General features: G+C 33.7%; 1 protein-coding gene across 2 annotated transcripts; it reads right to left on the bottom strand.

Annotated features, from left to right (window-relative positions):
- Positions 1-8,059: 8,059 nt before the first annotated feature.
- Positions 8,060-20,083, bottom strand: LOC133191675 (uncharacterized). Of its 2 annotated transcripts, XM_061327407.1 has the most exons (6): positions 19,112-20,083; positions 15,799-16,040; positions 14,889-15,078; positions 13,946-13,975; positions 9,720-13,469; positions 8,060-9,076 (listed from the first exon to the last, which is right to left on the bottom strand). In XM_061327407.1, the coding sequence occupies exons 1-6, from the start codon at positions 20,030-20,032 to the stop codon at positions 8,975-8,977; spliced, it is 5,235 nt and encodes a 1,744-aa protein (XP_061183391.1). In that variant the 5' UTR covers positions 20,033-20,083; the 3' UTR covers positions 8,060-8,974. The 2 variants fall into 2 exon arrangements, with proteins under 2 accessions (XP_061183391.1, XP_061183392.1); XM_061327408.1 differs by lacking the exon at positions 13,946-13,975.
- Between the last annotated feature and the right edge of the window lie 156 nt (positions 20,084-20,239).

Below are 20,239 nucleotides of genomic sequence, written 5' to 3' on the forward strand. Positions count from 1 at the left end.
TATCGAAAACGATTTATCAATTAATAATGCTATCCTATTTATATGTCGACTCGATATATCCCAGTGGACTAAAAAAAGACACTACACAGTCTGTCACATCTGCTTCAGATTTGGATAATTTACTGACTATAGACGATGAGGGTCGACAAACAACTAAACTGTATGACAAACGAGATGACTTCAACTTCTGCATCGTCAACTTTCCTTATTTACATGTATATAGTATTCCACTATCACTTGTATGTGGTGTTTATGTCTCCCAACTTATTCGATACTTAAGAGCATGCTCTGATCAATACGATCAAGTTTTAATCCGAGGCAGGCTATTGACAAATAAGTTGATGTTACTGGGATTTCAACAACGTCGATAAAAGTCAACATTTCGTAAATTCTATGGTCGTAATAATAAACTTTTTAACACATATAGCCTATCATTGGGTCGTATTTTGACCGATAAATTTCATACCAATTGTTAGACCTTTTGATACTTATTAATTTGATTACGGATTATTCCGTCTACATGAACAATACATAGGGTTGTGATCGGTCGACAGGGGATGCTTATTCCTCTTAGGCACCTGATTCAACCTATGGAATTTCCAGGGGTTCTTATTTTATGCCATGTTCACATATTTGTATTGTTTGTAGATTTTTTTGAGATCGACCACTTTTCGTTATCTTTAGCTATATCAAATAAAGATAACGTGTCTGAAATATTTAACAAAATGGAGGGGGATGCTTTATATGCACCAGAAACCTAGAATGAATGGTTTTGATTTATTTCCTTTCCATCTTATCCTTAAATAAATTTATTTCGTGTTTAATATCATTTTTAAATAATTCAATCATAAATTGCTGACTGGACAGGGTTCAATAAATATTGGTTGCATTCAAGTATTATCCATCAGAAGGGGTTTCCGTGGAAATTTTGTTTTCATTTAACACGTGTGTGATTGAGGGTGTGTTTGTGTGTGTGTTAGAATTGAAATATTTCACTTTTCAACCCTTTATTTTTCAAACTAATTATGTTAATTTAAGTGAAATTTCAGCTTTTGAAATAGTCAGATGTTCAACAATTTATGAAAACACATATACATGTACACTGAAGACGAATTTTTTGGGTGTTCACTCTGCAACGGATTTTTTTCCTTTTCCTGACAACTCTTCTAAGTTCTTTATTGTGAATTTAACATATTTCATCAAAGTGATATTTAAATCACTGTTTTAAAAGAATTCGCCTAGGCGTAAATCAATTTATTAAAAGTGTGCTACATTTGTTTGTTTATTTCATCCCTGATGATAGATAACGGTTATGAACAACATATTTTGTAAGTTTCTTTATATTTTAGCTGTCGTATTAGATAACAGAATGCGTGATAACAACAAGAACATCAACTCTGTTAGAACTATAAAATATTGTGTGGAAACAGATCTATTTCCCTTCGATTAGGAAACGGCAAAATCAGGAGGAGAACGAAATTCAAATCAAACATGTCTGAATACATATTTCAAACAAGCATGCATTGTGATGGAGGTATTGTCTCAAATCACTGACATCCGGGGAAAAACCCCACAAAAAATTAAGAACATGAAACAATGAAAAATGCAGGTTTTTATAAGATAGTTATCGACATTGCTTTATTATGAAAGACCACCAAAAAATTAAATTTTGATGAAGGATTGAATTTTTTTTTTCAGTCCATATCACATATGTACTACATGTATTTGGTATAATTTGCTTTCAGTTTTTCTTAAACCGGTAAAAAAGGTTCTTAGGCCAAACAAAAAAATATGTGTGGTTCCGGTTACACCTCCAAAAAATTTAGGGTAGGTAGGTAGGGATTTTTTTTTTTTTTTTTTTTTTTTTTTTAACAAAATGATTTTCAAAATTTTTCTAAATAATACCTATCACTGCTTTGCATATGGCATTTAGATGTGGTGTGATAATATATTAGTCAACATTGGTAGGGAGCACCCTAGTTATGAATATCAAACAATTTTTTTAAATCAAAAATAATAAAAACACAAATAAAATTCTGGAAAAAATATGAAAATTGCCGAAAAAAAAGTTTAGGGTCGGGGGTTTAAAATAGGGACGGTCGGGTAACCGGAACCAAACATATATTATTTTTATTTGGCCTTACATGTTGTAAGTAACAAATCTTAGATGTCACCTCTAAGATTCAAGAGAACAAAAACTATACACTCCCGATCTTCGATACGGGGGCATAAAAATGCCACAATATCAATACTAAATCTGAAGTTTATCCATCAATATTTACATTTTTGATTGTTTTTTTTCTTCTGATATCTCTTTGAAAGTTAAGTGTATTAATTTTTCGATACTAGTATTTTCAACTGAATGTAAATTTCGCCAAGTGAAAGCTAAAGTGCCTAATATGAATGTCAATCGGTGAGAATCCAGCCTTCATCCACAATGTAAACAAGAACGCAGAAATCGTCCTATACACACCGCCTTCATCATCCAATGAAAGTAAAAATACCACAGATGTTATTAACAACGAATACATGAATTTTCAGCAATGGACTATATATGATAAGAGTCAATTTTGGCCCCCAAAAATCAACAGAATGTGATTCAGATATGTATAATTGTTTTTTTTTTTAATTTTGAAGAAGAGATTATACATGTATTAGAGATATTTCCATTACATTTTTTCAAATTTATATGCATTCACAGGCTGTGAATGACTTAAGAAATGATAGTATATTTACAATCCAATCAAAATAAGACAAAAATGTGCCTTTTTCTTTACGTTTTTCTTATGGGAAACAAAGAGCGCAGCCTTGGACATGCAAAATTTTTCTGTCAGTAATTAGTCTTGGATAGATACATCTTTGGTAAAAATTTAAAGTTTGTTCAAAGCTGCGCTCAATATTTTCTGGAAGAAAAACTGCTTGAAAATAAGCAGTTTTATACAAAAAATGCTAAAATGGCGGGAAAGGGTGAATTTTATATGATGTCATATCTCTATATCAATGGCATTTTGATCAAATTAAATATTAAGAATAAAGGCCACGTGTGTAGCTGTGCAAAGTAAAGCTATATATAAAGTAAAATTAGGATATTCGTTTTTAGGGGCCATTTGAGACGCTTATCATTTATTGCTCTTTGTCCTAGACACAAACGGTTTTCTCACAAGTTCTCGCTCCGTAATTTTTTTTATATTTCGAAATACCGAAAACTGAATGAAACACCAACAACCACTGAAAACTATGGTGATTTACAGGAAAATTATTGTGTACTTTGAAAAATGACACATGTTCGATTAAAGTATTTTCAAAAAATTACAAAAAATTAGGTCAATTTACAAATATTTCAATTTGAAAATATACAATGTTGTTTACTTTGTGGTCATAGTATTCACGGAGCAACCACTTCAAGTTTTCTGATGTTAGGTGACGTGACAATCTAATTCCAGACCTGTCAGTTTTTTAAATAATTTTAATTATCTTTCTGTGTCTTTTTTCCTTTAAAAAATATATTAATGTAGCAAGACATGTTACTTTTTTTTAAAGTATGTATGGTGGCTTTTCGGATATCAGTTAGATCCTAAAATTATTGTCTACACATTTTAACATTCAGATATGGAAACCATGCAAAATCCATAGAAGCAATGTCAAGGTAATAAGCGGGGTATCGCAGGAGTTGATCCACAAAAAATTGCAATTCCTTCATCCTTAAAAAGCTGCTACAATTTGAACACTTTGGTACCATATACGTGTAGGCGATCACCAGCAGCATCTAATACCATTTTAGTCTCTTTTGGACATTTTCCTGTCCGTACCATCGTCGGAACCCACGGGTTTTCTCTCCGTTACACTACATTCAACCCGTTGGGAACCCTTGGGTTCCGACGATGTGTCGGTACGCATGATTTTTAAACAGTTTATTGCTCCAAGACATTCAATGACGTTGCCATTCATTAGTTTGTTTTTACGCATTGATCATCTATAATTCACGATTAAGCATTTATTACTTCTCCAATTTAATTCAAAATTTCACCAAATGACGTTTAATAAATAACGACAGATGAAATATAGCACATCTAAATATGCGCTAGAACAGTGAAATGTTCAATTTCAGAAAATTGTCTATATAGAAAAAATGCAAAAAAGTGATTTGCTCCATGACGCATATTTTATCTTAATGATATAGCTGTATATTTTTTATTTTTAAATCGAAAAATATCAAATTTGTATATTCATTGGAAAATACTTAAATTTGTAATCTGCAGAGGTTCATTGAATTCATGCGAACAACGCGCTCACAATACAATTTGTCCGCAAACTTTTCTAACCACCCTCGTAGATACTTAACGTCGAAAACAACAATTAAAAGGCACCAACTGCCAGAATACTGGTGTATACTTTTGATGCTTATATTAGCCCTCGTTATATAAATATCATATACTATAGCTCATATAGACGATGATTTCCGACTGTTACTGTGTCTGACGTCAGTGGACGGGGACTATGGAAATTAACATGGAATGCCTCGTGTATTTCAATGCTTTGATTGATATTTACAGTTTTATGTATAAATATTTACATTTGCAAATGTTTTCTTTTATATAACACTATTGAAAGCAATGCGTATCTATATCCGTATAAACACGGGTTCCTCGCGTCATAAACGTTCGACGTAATTTCTCAGTGACGTCATAAAGGGTCGACGCGCAGTCAGAGGATCAAACACGTGCCGTTGGGTTTGAAAAATAAAACGTTTCACGCGTTAAAGATTATAATCAGGCAAGTATAAAATATGAATAAGTCACAAATGTAAATATAAGTAATAAGGTATCATTTTTAAACATCTATCGGGCTATAAATACGGGTTGGTACGAGATCAAATTTACCATAAAGCCCTTCGGGCTTTATGGAATTTGATCTCGTGACCAACCCGTATTTATATCCCGATAGATGTTTAAAAATGATACCTTATTTCTTAAATAAATTTAAATATAAGGACACACTGTCTAATGTGGCAGGTATGCCAGATCATTAACCACAGTTGGAAACGTGGGATAATATGCAGAAATCCCACGTTTCCAGACGTCGTTAATGATCTGGCATACCCGACACGTTAGACTGTTTGCACATCGATTAATTAGATTATGTGCATAAACTTTTTTTTCTTATATATGTTCCATATGTTGATTTGTGAATGTCTATACAGAAAACTGTTAAAACAAATAAATATTTTAAGTCATCTGAGTCACACGTAGCCTAATGATATCTGTTTTCGTTCTTCGTTATGTGTTTCCAAAGTCTTTTCTTTATAGCACGTCAAGTTTTGGCAAAGTTTCTTGGGAACAGTTTCTTTGGAAACAAAAAAGCATGCTTTATTATGCTGGGTCTTTCACCAAATTTAATTGATGGTTCCTGAATAAGTTGAGGTCTCTGAACAGGGTTTATTTGCATGTCTGTCAAATTCTCTGAATGCTCCCAGAGATTCTGCAAAACTCAATAAATAAAATTTTAGGATAACGAACAATATTTCCATTTCTATTTGTTTTCTCTGTGATAACTCTGAAAGTTAGGAGAGTTGATTTCTTGATCATCCTAACGGAATGCAAATTTTGCCAAGCGAAAGGTCAGTAGCTAAGAAGGCATAATATGCATGTAATTCTCGTGCGGCTGTCTTTGTGTCAGACTCTTAAGGAGGCCTAATATGCATGTAATTCTCGTGCCGCTGTCTTTGTGTTTGACGTCAGTGGGCGGGGACTATTGAAATTGACATGTGAGGCCTCGTGTAATTTAAATCTATTAGTCTACATTTTTAAAATCAAAATTTACAATTTATTTCAAAATGAAATGGAAATATAAGGAATCACTGTCTAGTTAGTAGAGTATGCCAGGGACATCAACGATAGTTGGAAACGTGGGATAATTTATGCATAACGGGCTTCGCCCGTTATGCATAAATTATCCCACGTTTCCAACTGTCGTTGATGTCCCTGGCATACTCTACTAACTAGACAGTGATTCCTTAAGTAATCGTGCTGAAAAGTCCAATTAAACAATAAAAAATGATAGTTGGAAACGTGGGATAATTTATGCATAACGGGCGAAGCCCGTTATGCATAAATTATCCCACGTTTCCAACTATCGTTGATGTCCCTGGCATACTCTACTAACTAGACAGTGATTCCTTAAGTAATCGTGCTGAAAAGTCCAATTAAACAATAAAAAATGAGACCAGAGCAAACACCAACCCCTGAAAACATCAGAGATGGGATCAGGTGCCGAGCAGTAAGCATCTCCCATCGACCAGTCACGTCCGTCATGAGTCCTTTGTCATGATCGGGTGTATGAAGAGTATGAAAATAATGGTCTAACAATAAGTACGAAAAAACATCAGTCATCAGACAGATTGTATTTGCAATCAATGTCATTGTACCGAGCATGGAAATCGCAAAATAGTGACTTTCAACGAGATTATTGATACCCTTGAATCATCACCTTATTTGTAAATAACCTGCCCCGTGAAAGAAATTGTTCACATGTAGAACATGTTTTGCATATCGAATCAAGCGGGCAGCATAAACACCTTGCTTCATAAATAAGAGAAGTAGACAATAAAAAAGTTGAAGTCATCATTTTTATCTTAGGGTTTAGTCGTTGGTTTGCCACCAACGCCTTTTTCTAGTAAAATTCTGCTTCAAAAGCATACAAAAACAGGTCTGCTAATTAAGGGGTACAAAACATACCCAAGGGAATTCCAACAGATTGTTGGAAGACCTGGACTCCAAAGACAATAGATATTGTCAATGACGAACTCAAGCATCTACTCCCATCCTCTGGAATGAAAACACATCAATCATCGTGTCCGTTTATTTTTCACTAACTAGTGTAAAATTGAGTAATCCCTAACTTGAAATACTATAGTATAGAATATTGTTTATTATAGATTACTATACTTTTATAGTACAAGTACATACTTTACTGTGGTGAATACAATGGAACTAATTTATGGTATGATAAAACAATTTGTTACTTTGATTTATCATAGTACAAACTTTCATGTACTAGAGTGAACACTAAGTAACTTTTATGATTCTATACACTTACAACTTATACTTTCTTTATCCCTCGGTTTGAAAAGCGAGGATATATAGTGATGGGGGTGTACATCCGTAATACATGGCAATACCCATCTCTTATTCGCATCTCCTCTAACACAACTAAATAAACTTTATTGAGACGTTCACAGTATCTTTATTACAAAGTGCCATTGTGTATCTCCTATTTTACTTTCGACCGGACAGATATTTGGGGTTTGCCGTAGTAAAACATGGACACTGCCATTTTTTCTCTAATATTGATGGTACCCATCACTTATCTGCAACTCCTCCTACACCGCTGAATAAAATTTCATAAGACTTTTACGTAGTGACATTGTGCTCCTCTTATTTAATGTTCTGATCGGACAGATATTTGGGATTTCCAATAGCAAAAAGGGGGATTTTGCCATATACTCATATGGGAGAGAGGGTATCACTTTGTGATATCAGTGCTCAGTATTTCTAGTTTATTTTGGCAAATACTTATGATAAATACTAATGATAAATACTTTAAAGCAAAATTGTTTAATTCCATTTAATGTAGTAAAAACTATAATACTTTGTTTTAAAATTTACCATAGTATTTTTTGTCAGGGAAAAAAATAACATTTTCAAAGGTGTCATCTGACCAGGGATACTCCTATATATAGCTCAGAGGTATTTACATTAGAAAATTTCGTATTCCAAAAAATAGAAATTATTTTTCTCTGCAATTTCTTAACACACAAAAACAATAGTACATGTATATGGCCAAAAATAAAGACTGTAAAGAAAATAAAGCCCCTGATGTTTTATATTTGTCAAAATTAGTATGGTATCCATAAGATATAAAATGAGGAATAACGATAAACGAAGTGATATAAAAATTCCACGATTTATAGATCTATAAATCAACACAACTCTGAAGTATTTTTTGTCAATTTATTGCATAGATAACAAAACAGTTTATCACAGACTTTGTAAATGACGTAAAAATTCTAAATGGTTATTATACGGTTGTTTGGTTTGAATTTTAAAATATGACATTTTCCATCGTACATTCATGTTTAATTGCATTTACTGATTAAAGATTTTTGATAAATGCAACCATCAACTTTGCTTAATGTATGTATCTACATGAACATACAATTAAACTATTTCTGTAAAAAAGGAATTATTATCGATGAAAAATTTTATCTGAATGATGAAAGGTTAGCCTACCGTTACATTTGAGTTTTATAATAATAAAGTGAGTACTAAAATTATGAAAGATGCATGCATTCAACAGAGAATGATCTAGAAGGCGAACACATGTGATGAATAACCAATGATCAAACAATGAGTACTTACAAAAAGTTTATGAACTATTTGCTCTCTAGAAATTAGCTGCATCATCAATAGGCATTTTATTCAACTTCACAAGACAATGTTTCAAGGGAGTAATGCTACTTGAAACACGTTAAATGGGAAATATTAATCAAATATCGTACTTTCGATGCTGTTTGAAACAATTTTCATAAGCATCACAACCTGCTGCCCTCGAGTCCCTGTCGTTGATCAAATACATATGGGTTAATGATTTTAAAACTATATCACAATTTCATTCATCACAGACAGCATAAAAGCAATATATAAAAATATATCAGGGAATGCCATTTACGTAGCAGTAAAATATCAATGGCAAAATCTCTACATTTTCATCCTCCTCTTTGGAATTCTTAAAACAAGTGATTAAGTTTTAGATTGATTCATAAATCAACTTTTTGCAAATTAAATAAATGCGTACAAATTAAGTGAACATGACTAATTATTCCACGAAGAGAGTTATAAATAAGAAATAATCAATTTGGCACAAGAAATGCAATGTTGTATGACGTAATCAATTATGGCGGTATTAGTCATCAACTTTAGAGTTCCGTCTCCTTTACTGGATCCATCAACTGCATAACAAGATCAAAAGAAGTCGGAGGTGTTTCATTCAGCCAGCACTTGTTCACAATGTCCAAGATCTACAACAATCAATGAACACTCTGTGAAATAATGGACACTTTATCATTTGGAGTATTTTATGGTAGGTCGTGGACACGTTTGATTTGAACTCTTTCTGTTTGAAAAGACACAATGATGCAATAATTCATAAAACGCTATGTTTAAGTGACTGGCGAAATTCAGTGCATCTCTTAAGGAGTAAACCAGGCAGATTAAAGAGCCGACAAACATTGTTATATATTTCATGCATTATGTAGACTGTGCATGGGTTGTGAGACAGCAGGATTTCATCAAACAGTTTACAAAATAGTTTTAATAAAATTAGGAATCTGAACAAAAGTTTCATCAACCAAAGAGGAATGTATATATTCAAACAATTGGTAATTTCTCCTCTCCCTATTTTGTAATGTTTCAAATTAGTATTCCTTGATCACCTACTCAGCCAAACAATAATGAAAAATTATATACAAGTATTATATTATAGAAAGCGTAAATGACATAGATGAAGTAGTTTAACAAAGAATATTTTAAGTATATAAAACATACGACACCATTTTTTTTTAATTTTAAAAAAAGATTTGTTCTTTGGTTTGTATCGTAGTGATTAGACATTCCACTACGTCAACAATATACTCATAGACATCATAAAAATTTGGTTAATACCTGACTTCCAACATCTCCAAGCTGACCTGCTTGTCGTAGCTTCATTTTCATCATATTAAACCCTTCTTCGGTGGCTGGCAACAAATCATTGAAAGACACAAGGTGAAGTGCTGAGGTCAACTTTTGGCAATTCGTGACGTGTTTGTCCGACATTCCCATTTTCAAAGGTACGTCAATTTGAATTTTTCCCTCCTCTTTCCTGTTTTCAGTATATGATGGAACTTCGAACATATGGTCATCTTCGTTAAAATGGGGCATAGACTTTCCAACATTTGCAAGTAATGGAGAATCAAAATCGGGATCCAAAATGGGAGGGTGTGTTCGTTGATGTTCTGGTGTTTGTTTTTGAGAGTATACTCTGTCTATATACAGTTCAGCATCTACCACCACTGGAGGTTGGCTTTGCATCACATGATTGGGCGAAACTTGATTTGAATTACCAGAATTTCCATTTTGGAAACTTACAGTTTCAGAATCTTCACTCTGTGGTTGATTGAACATAGTGACGTCATTTTCAGACACATTTGTAAATGATTCATTCATAATATTATTTTTTGTAGCGTGGGTTGGAGACAAGTGAGTTCCTCTAGGTGATTTGTGTATTGGAGAATCATGAGCATCCTCTGGGCTTTCTCTAATAATATCTTCTAAACCAATCTGTGATTGCTGACCGGTAGATTTGTTTTTCTTCCCTTGATCTTTCCTCGACTTCCTATTCAAGGAACCATATGTTCGGCCTGGTATCAATTTCTTCTCTTTTTCACTTTGGAAAAATCCCTGTGAATCTAAATTCATGAACAAGTTTTCATCAGCTGGTTCAGTACGTTGATCCAAGGGTCCATCTTCAACTTCTCTTTGTTTCGAAGTAATTTCAGTCGCAGATACTTCAGACACCCTTAGTGGAACTCCTTTCTTCACAAGTTCTCTGTAGCGTTTCGTAGCATCTGCAGCGTGGCTACTTGCCATTACGTTTGGTCCTCTTACTTCTTTTGTAAGTCCTGGTGTTTTAGGACGAGTAGACGCAGGCGTTTTAGGACGAACCATGTAAGATGAATCGAAACTTTGACTTACGGAGACTTTTTTAATACGTGATGAGCTAAAGTTTTCTACTTCCCCGTCCACATCTATTTCTTTGGTTTGCTCTGGAGACGCTGATGAGACCTCTATTATTCTAGAAAGACTTGATGTCGGTCGGAATTCATCCTCGCCTTCTGGTATCATGTCATTATCTGGGAGACATTCAATTTCAAGATCTGGTGAGTCAGCCACTGTATGGGTTTCTACTTCAAGAGAATTTATTCCAGTGAGACAGAAAGTTTTCTCTTGCAAATGTAATGATGGAGTATTTTGTAAATTCGAAGAAATAATGCCAGTATTAATTTTCATACGCTCTTGTTTCCTAGATTTTGATCGCCTGTCTTTTATTTCATGAAAAGCTGAATCATCAGACATATAACTGCTCTGAGGACCATGGGATGAAATCTCACTGCTTTCACTATCAAAGCCACTATCAACATTTTTACGTAACCGACTTTGCAAGACCTTCTTCATATAAACTTCTTTTGCAGGAGCATCGACATCAGTAGCAAAATCGTCAGTGTCGGCATCAGCCTGAGATGACAAAGACGTTAGTTCACCACTGGTGAGGGAGACATCTGCATGTCGAGCCCTTGTGGAACCCCTGCTGCTAAAACTGTCCGTACTGCTGAAGCTTGAAAACCGATTAAGACTCGTCTTTGACAGTTTATCTGTCAAAAACCTTTTCTCTGCTGTTTCTTTTCTCGGGGCTTGTATGTAATGTCGTTTTGGGTGTGATTCTTCTGTTTGGTCAAATTCGTCCTGATGATAAGATTTATTGACTTCTGATACTTTAATGTTTTCTCCATTCACCCGAGAATCCGTATTAGATTGTACAATAAGCTTCTTTACGTTTGCAAATTTCACATCAAGTTTTTCATTCTTGCTGTTTGTTCTTTGAAAACTAAAATCTCTAGATTTTCCGCTAAGAGCTCTTTTAAGAGCATTCCTTGCTTTCGATCTTTTATGTTCACTTTCTTCTCTTTCTAGGTTTTCTTTATTAATTTCTTCCTCTGTTGGAGGTTGGGGTGCCGGATATCTTTTTACTGACTTTGATCGTTCTTTCTTTTTTGTATTTTTCTTGTCTTGCTTGGCCGTTTTTTCCTTTAGTGGTTCCTCAATAGAACGAACTTTTATTTTATTTGATTTATTATCTCGAATCATTTTATGTGGATTTGCTTTAGTAAGTGTTTCTTCTTCGTCAGTCGCTTCTGTTGCCTCAATAATTTCCTGAAGTCCAGAGCTTGTTCGATGTAAAACTTGAGTTCCGGAAAACGTTCGATGTACAGGCGTACTTATTATCTGCGATCCTGAAGATGTTCTGTGTACAGAACGAATTGGTTGCAATTTCTTAACATATGTGCCTTGCAGTTCATCATAATAATCTACAAGTTCAAAACGCTGAGTACCAGGCCCATCAAATTGCCAGTACGTCTTTGGTCTAGATCCAATTCTGTCCCGTGCACTCATGACCTCACTTAATTTGGGTCGATGTTTTTGAGAATCTAAGGAATCTGCCATTCCAGGAAGACAGTCAATAATATGGTCCAACTCGTCTCTTTCTACATCTATAGATTCTAGTGGGAGTGGTAAATTAGACCAAAGGGAAGCCCTTGAGTCAGCAGATACCGTATTCTTCAATCCATGCGGACGATATTCCATATCACTTCGAATACTCCACTGATCACTTTTTTGCGAGACAGTTCGATGTAAAGAATTTTCTGATTGAAAAGACTGAATTGAATTTTTAGAGTCCTGTCTCATTTTCTTATTCAATCTGTATCTGTCAAAGGGAATTTCCATCTCTTCCTCTGATACTTCTTCTGCAGAGGAATCTGCTTTGTCGTTGGGTTTAAATGCTGATACTGTAGTTTCAGAACCAGTGAGGTTTTTTATAATAGACACCGGTTTTGATAAAAGTCTTTTGCTATTTGACTTTTTTATATCCTTGCTTTTTGATTCAAAAGCCTGTCCGTCGAGAGATTTGGAGTGAGACTTTTTACCTTTCCCTTTCTTTTTATCTAAAGGAGACTCCGTTCTCTCTGGTACAAGTTCTTGTACCACAGATCTCTTGTGAAATACGTCAGATCGAGCACTCATTTGATGCTGTACTGTCTTCACCTCCGGTGTTCCACTCCGTCCATTGTACAGTGTACTGGCAGACTGCACAGAAGGAGACCTATGAGCCATTCTTTGTTGATCTGGAGAAACCGTCCTTGACCTTGTGCTTCGTTTTGACTGAGCAGACATTGGCCGACTTTCAGGAGATAAACTCCTGCTTCGTCTTCTTACTTCTTCGATCAATTCATATGGGGATCTTATGTCATTTTGATGTCTCCTTGCATAGTGTTCTACATCTGAATCGTCGGAGGGGTTATTCATGAGGTCAACATTTTGAGAATGAGATTCATGAGTAATATGGGGCATCACAACGAAATGTCCGTTTCCGTTGATCAAATCCTTAGGATCTTGGTCATAGTCCCAGTCATACTGCATACTTAAGAATCGTCTTTCACAGGATTTCGTCACTATTTCCAAAGCTACTAAAGCAAATGACCGTATGTCTGGAAGGAAGAATTGTCTTTTGCTAGTCACCGCAGTTTCTGATTGCTGAATTGATCCATAAATTTGGGTACATTCAAAATCACCAATGGCTGCCCTCATTACCATATTCTGAAAGAAAAAAAATCATTTTGAATATACATGTACTTCATTTGTTAGTTTTTTAATATACACATTGTTTAAAATTCTAGATATTTCAATATATTCAGATATGTATAATAAAATTCTGGTGTTAAAAGTAAGAAAATCATTATAAATATTATGATAAAAGGTAAATGAGTTAAATGAAAAGAAAAGAATTTATCAGATATATTGTTTACAGATAATTTGAAAGAATATATCAATGTAGAATAAGACCATAAACCTGAACAAAACTGATAAAAAATGGTAATAAATACGTTGACAAATTGTAACTGTTTAATAACATTCAAGATATTATATACTAGCAAAAGTAACAAATACTTTGCCAGATGGCATATATGAAAGCATCATAAATATATATACTAGATTTTTATAGTTAGTATTTGGCGCTAGTACATGTTTTATTGATAGAGAGTAAGGGTAAATCTCTTGGATAAGCATCCTACCCTATACATTGGCTTGGCGTACTCTGTCTCCTGGCGAAGGTTAGAAAGATTGAAATAAGTATTTGACAGTGATTAACATTCTCTATCTAAATTCATGCAAGACATTAAATAAAACTATTTAGTAGAACCACAGATTCTCGATTTTTGGCAAGTCTGATTCGAATCCCAAAATGCTGAATCCTCCTCTGGACAGAATAAATACAACATGAAGTCTTTATCTTTCAACGTGTAGGTATTGCGTTAAAGGTTTCGAAAAGATTGAAAATAAAATTATCAATTCCCATTCTTCTTGTTATTTTATTATACTCGGTCTATATCATAAACTACATCAGTGTATGATTCTATAATTTTGCCTGTAAAGCAGTAGTGATTTACTGTGTAAATCCTCACCGGCCAATTTAACACATACAGAGAGACGTATCAATCACCAGATTTGCTAAAAATGAACTTGCACCAATTAAGACATAACTGGTTAGTTTGTAATCATGCAGCCATAATTTGTAAAATTCCTTTTTTCATATTATATTGTTAATTCACTAAATTTAATATCATTTCGTGAAAGAAAACCTTTATGATATCGCTTGTAGACTGAAACATTGCTAAAGATTTCTACAACAGAAATACAATAACATCATGGTGCCATAAAAAGTTTACATAATGCTGATTGAAAGAATTAAAGTTAAATTCGCATGAACACATCAAACCTACTATATGCGCCCTGCTATCAAAAGTTGATAGTTGATTCTACTTTTGAAATTCTCACTTATTGCACCTTATACGGTTTTAATTCTCAAGAGTTTAAAAAAAAGTACCTGATAAAAAGAAACATTACATTGTATATCTGACAATATAGTGCGTATGTAAAATAAATGCATATTTGTAATATTTATTATACATAATAAAACTAAAAATATATATATATAAATAAAGATACGAAACTTACCGGAAGTGATCCTTTCAGGTAGATACAGGAAGAGCTTAGGTTGTTATGGAGGATATTTTGACTGTGGAGGTAGAACAGTCCCTCTGCAATATCGTGGACGACCATCCTCTGACATGTCTCCGGAAGAGACACGTCCTTTTGCAAAACTTCCGCCAAGCTCCCATTGTTTGTCAGCTCAAGGCAGATAATTCTGTCAATGAAATGGATTTTGAATTGTTTATAAAAAATGAAAGTTGTCTATTTTTCTCTAATAATGTCAATAAGAAAATGCCATTTTTGCAGGTCAAATTTGATAGTCAACCAACTGATGAGGTCATACGGATAATAAGAATACTCCGACTTTCACAATACAACCAGGTTTGAAAATTATCTATTTATAGTCGGTCAATTTTATAATGGATATGATTTTAATATACATGTACATGAATCTATAGCATGTAACTATATTGAAGAATGAAATCTACATGATCAAGGCTTAAAGATGTGAAAATCTCTGAAGGTATTCTTTTAAATACTATTATCCAGGGTTACTGCTATATTACTTATTCATTGTCATGGCCTTGTGTTTAAATACCGAAGCTAACTGCTTTATCAACTTGCAAAAAAGATTCAAATAGAATTATGCAATCACACATTATATTCTTTATTTAATTTGAATGATAATTGTCTAGAGACATTTCAATCAATAAATATGATCGAAACAATACAAATATAATGAAGACGTTTAAATTCGATGAATTGAAACTGGATTTTTAAGGTAAAATCAATAGCATAGTTTGCATAGTTAATGCTTTGTAAGCATTACTTTCTACCATGTTGAAAAGATGACTGGCTGGCTTTTAACATGTCTATTCATTTACTACCTGAAGATGACATGTGCCTTTCATAAAAAAAATGTACATCTGTGTACCTAGAATCACTGGTGATTATCTCTCCTGTAATCAGGGTCATCGTCTCATAGTAAGGGTTGGAACTGCTGGTCCAGAGACACTGCAGAAGACTTGGGTGTTGTGCCTTTCTGAGCATGCCCAGAACTACAATTTCCTGTGCCCAAGCTTTGACGTGATTCGAGCCATAGACCTTCATCAGGCCCCGTTTGACCAATCCTCTGGATACGCTCCATGTTGCTCTTAACCGTAACCTTCCGGGTTCCTGTGCGAAGAGTTTGAATAACAATTCTAGTTGTTACTAACATCCATCTTTTAAATATTCAAATCAGATTTAGATTTGTATATTTCATCAGATAATGGAGATTACGTAATCATAAAACAAAAAAGAAGTTATTTGGAGTCAGTAGACTACAAAGAAATAAAACTTTCATTGCCCTTTTTAACTATCTGCTTTGGTCTATAAAACGAGCTGAGTTTGATCAAAAGTACAAAAATCATTGCACTTTTCTAGGATATCGAGAGCTACGAGCACTTGTTTTTCAACTAAACAATGATTCAGAAGGCAAACTATAAATCCAAAGTTAAACTGCTGCTCTTAGTGATTTATATCGGACTCCTGTTTGGTTTTTAGTCCTTCATACTCGAAGAGTGCCGTGTTTGACAGAAATTTCTCATTTTGTTTAAAAAACACTCGATGGTTTCTCGGCATTAAAAAAGTATTAAACCCCACATGGTAAATATCCGCCATTGTTTTCACGTGATTGAAAAAAAAGTCTTTGACTCCAACCTTTTCAAACTCTATAATACAGAAAGAGAGAGATTGAAAAATAGGAGTCAAAGATTACAGCTTTCTATAAACATTATTCTATAAAAATCATTTCCCCCCTAATTTCGAGTCAACAACAATCAAATACTTATATTAGTTCAGGTAAAAAAGCAGCTAGTGTGTCGAGTGAGTCTAAGCCAGTATAACGTAAATGACGCCAGTTATTTTAAACGTTTCTTTTTTCTTCTTTTGTGTGTGTGGAGGCAGCATTTTTAAGGATAATCATTTTTATCTAAATTTTACCTCTTATAAATGAATTCCATTGCTTGCAACAAGTATGGTTTCATAAAATAGATATAATTATGGTATAAAACTTGGCTCTTTAAAAATTCTGTTTGTAAAAGGTATTTTCTATTCCACGTTTTCAATGATAAATGGGCATCTAATCTAAAGAGGTCTCTTTCTATCAAATCCAAAGGTTTAAAGGGATTAGGTTTGTGTAGAGAATTAAAAAAAAAGTTGATTTTTAAATCAATTCCATTACGTGAGATATCAGAGGCAAAATATGACATAAAACATGCCGTGTTATTTGATTAATGATCCCTGAATTGACGCCTACCTATAATTGATGAAATAATTTGTATGAATTTTTATAAGTTTTTTAGAATTTTTACCTGTCACTTTTCCTCTAAAAAACTTTTGTATTTTTGACTTTTCAACAACTTTTTTTCTCTCAAGAATTCAACAGCAACTCCCTCTCACAAATCTTTTATAACACGTTCTATCTTGGGGGGTATGTAAAAACATGTAAAAATCACATTATCTGATTTTCATGTCAGATAACTATAAAGGAGATATACATATCAAGTGGGACAGAATAATATACCATCCAACCTTAATAGTCCTCAAGGTCTTCCTTTTTTGATAAATATCAATGCTTTAACTTTTCAATACACAATCAAACTTTCTGAACTTTAGGCTTTTAAAAACATAGTTAAGAGATTTAGACCAACTGAAAGCTATTCTTTAGACGCTTTGAAAACCGTGATCATTTAAGCTAATGAAGAGGTATAGAACATGCAAGTACCAAGAAAACCCTTTCATACGTGTAGGTGTAGATATAATTTTGTATATATCAGGTATCTTTACCGCTTGAATTCGTCAAATTAAATTTGACAAAAGCGTTCTAAATGTTTCTACACTAGACATTAAACAAGGTTAAGTCAAACAATATTTCCTTTGAAAATTTCAATTTAAATAGATAAAAGATTATTTTTGTTCACATGAGTAGGTCTCTAATATTGACATTAAGTTGAGAATTGAAATTCGAAAATGTCTTCAATTGCTAGGTAACTGACGGTGTCCTCTGATTGTGTATCTTGTAAGGAAATCTAATACTTTAAAGCTTACCATACACTTGTTGAAAATCCTAGGAATAGTTTATAATTAACCTGAATTTATAATTAACCTTTTTAGAGGCAATAAGAAAATGTGAAAAATAGTCCGTTGTAACCAGATTTCAACTACCAAAATCCCTCCGTACTAAAATTTGTATTATTTTAGTACGTCATAATTTTCAATGACACAGTCCTGTTCTAACATTACTCATCAAACAAGCTTTGAAACAAATTTAACTTATTTTGATTTTTAAAGTATGTTAAAAGTTTGTTCTGTACAGTCGATGGTTCTTACGAAGAACTTGCCAGTGGGTTCTAATTGTTTATAGATATCGTCAGCGTGACTATATGCATTAAGGACATACGCAACGTAGTTTGAACTTTATTGTATTTTTCCCTGGAGTTGAAGAGTTCCATTACTTAAAGGAACTGTGTCCTACATTTTATTGTCAATATATGCTATTGTACACTTCTTCTAAAACAAGTTTGGATAAACAAAACATTTAGAATATATGTTTAGTAATTTTTGTATATTTTTCTTTGAATTATACAAGAATTTTCATCAATTGATATCTTTTCAAAACCCCTGGTAACACATGCTAATTTTTCGTCTACGAACATCTGATGGTACTGTTATCTTAAATTAAGAATATCTCGAAAAATTATCAGTAGGTAAGGTACGTTGCGTATGTCCTTAAGAGTTTACATTGGAACCTTGTACAGGGACTTCTTAATTTGAATTTACAATATTTGAAAACACTCACTACATTAAGTACTCCTCTTGAAATTATATTTACGTTATTTTACTGGATTTTTCCCCCTTTTTTATTAAACCTCCTTGATGTTTATTTTAAGACACTATATGAATTTCGTATATTCATTAATTCAATAATTGACTTGAATCAACAATAAAAAGAAACAGCTAAATACTATTTTTATAGCATATGTTGATTAAAACGACATCCATATCAACAATCCCTGGCTGTTGGATCTTTCAAAACTTTTTTTTTGCATCAGTACATGAAAACTGGAATAAGTTCTAACATTACCTAAGCTTTGACAAGTTTGAGTCGAATGTTGAGTTTTTAAAAAAAAATTCGTTTCGGAGCTTCATCAACTAGATCTGTTAAAGTTTTAAAAGATTGGAATATATCTTTTATTAAAACTTACCTCTACTTTGATGAGCTCGAGCCGCTTGAGCTTATGATGTGGCTCCTCCACATCGCGATTTGAACCACAACAGCATATACTCCACATGCTATTCCCAACCTGGGAACACACACCGTGAAAGATTGTAATGATACTTAACGACAACAATACTATCCAAGTTGCCGAGGCAAGATTTCCAGAGTCGTAGTAAGTCGCAAAATTACACAGAAACAACACAATGATCCATAGAGTTAGCTCGCACAGCAAAACCTTTTGGAATCTCTTTCCCTCAATCACCAACTGGGATTGCCACACATTAACGGTGGATGAGTGGATTCTGTTGCTGAATCCTTTCCATAGTTTAATAGCACTGATGACACAGGTGAAAAAAGCAATGAGGAGCGACAACCAAAGTACCACGAAATTCACAACACCTAATGTTCCGCCATCTTCTTTGGGTTGGCTGATTCGCACACATGAAATGGCAAAAAGACTTGGAGAAAGATTGGATCCTAAAGGTGTAAAAGGCAATGCCGACAGAAACGCCGAAATAATTTTTTCGGGGATGGTGATGACCAGGAAGACATTTCTATGAAACGTAGAAATTTGCGAAGCTTTTCCAAGGTTGTATATCCCAAATAAAATTATCCCTGCTGTGAGAAACCCGCATACACAGTCAAACACGCCAAACACGAGCAGAAACCCAGAGGCACAACACACTGGCTCCGATCCAGAAAGTTTAAATGAAATTGAAAGAATCAACCCTACACCTAAAAAAACATGCCCGAGATCGATAGATAGGTAGGCATACTTCCAAAGCTTAGGCAGAGAGAATTGCTTTTTCTGTTTATAAAATATTGACACAAGATTATTTATAAGACCCAACAAAGAACAAACAAGGACAATAAATGCTAATGGTGTGTTATGCGTATCACCCATCATGCACCTGCCCAATGAAGTTTAAAGGGCTAATCAGGTATAGAATGGACGAAGATTTCATATCTTAATTTTCGTGTATTTTTGAGATTTAGATACACAATTAATTTGACTTGTCGATCATTTCCTGTGTCCTTCTGCTGCTAGCACCTCGAAAGAGCTCCATTTCTTTATGCAAATTAAATTCTTTCTTATGTGTTTGGCTTTTAAATG

Source organism: Saccostrea echinata, unplaced genomic scaffold (assembly GCF_033153115.1).
Source record: "Saccostrea echinata isolate AGI-Se365-2 ecotype Australia unplaced genomic scaffold, CSIRO_AGI_Sech_v1 ptg000024l, whole genome shotgun sequence".
In the NCBI taxonomy this organism is placed as follows: domain Eukaryota; kingdom Metazoa; phylum Mollusca; class Bivalvia; order Ostreida; family Ostreidae; genus Saccostrea; species Saccostrea echinata.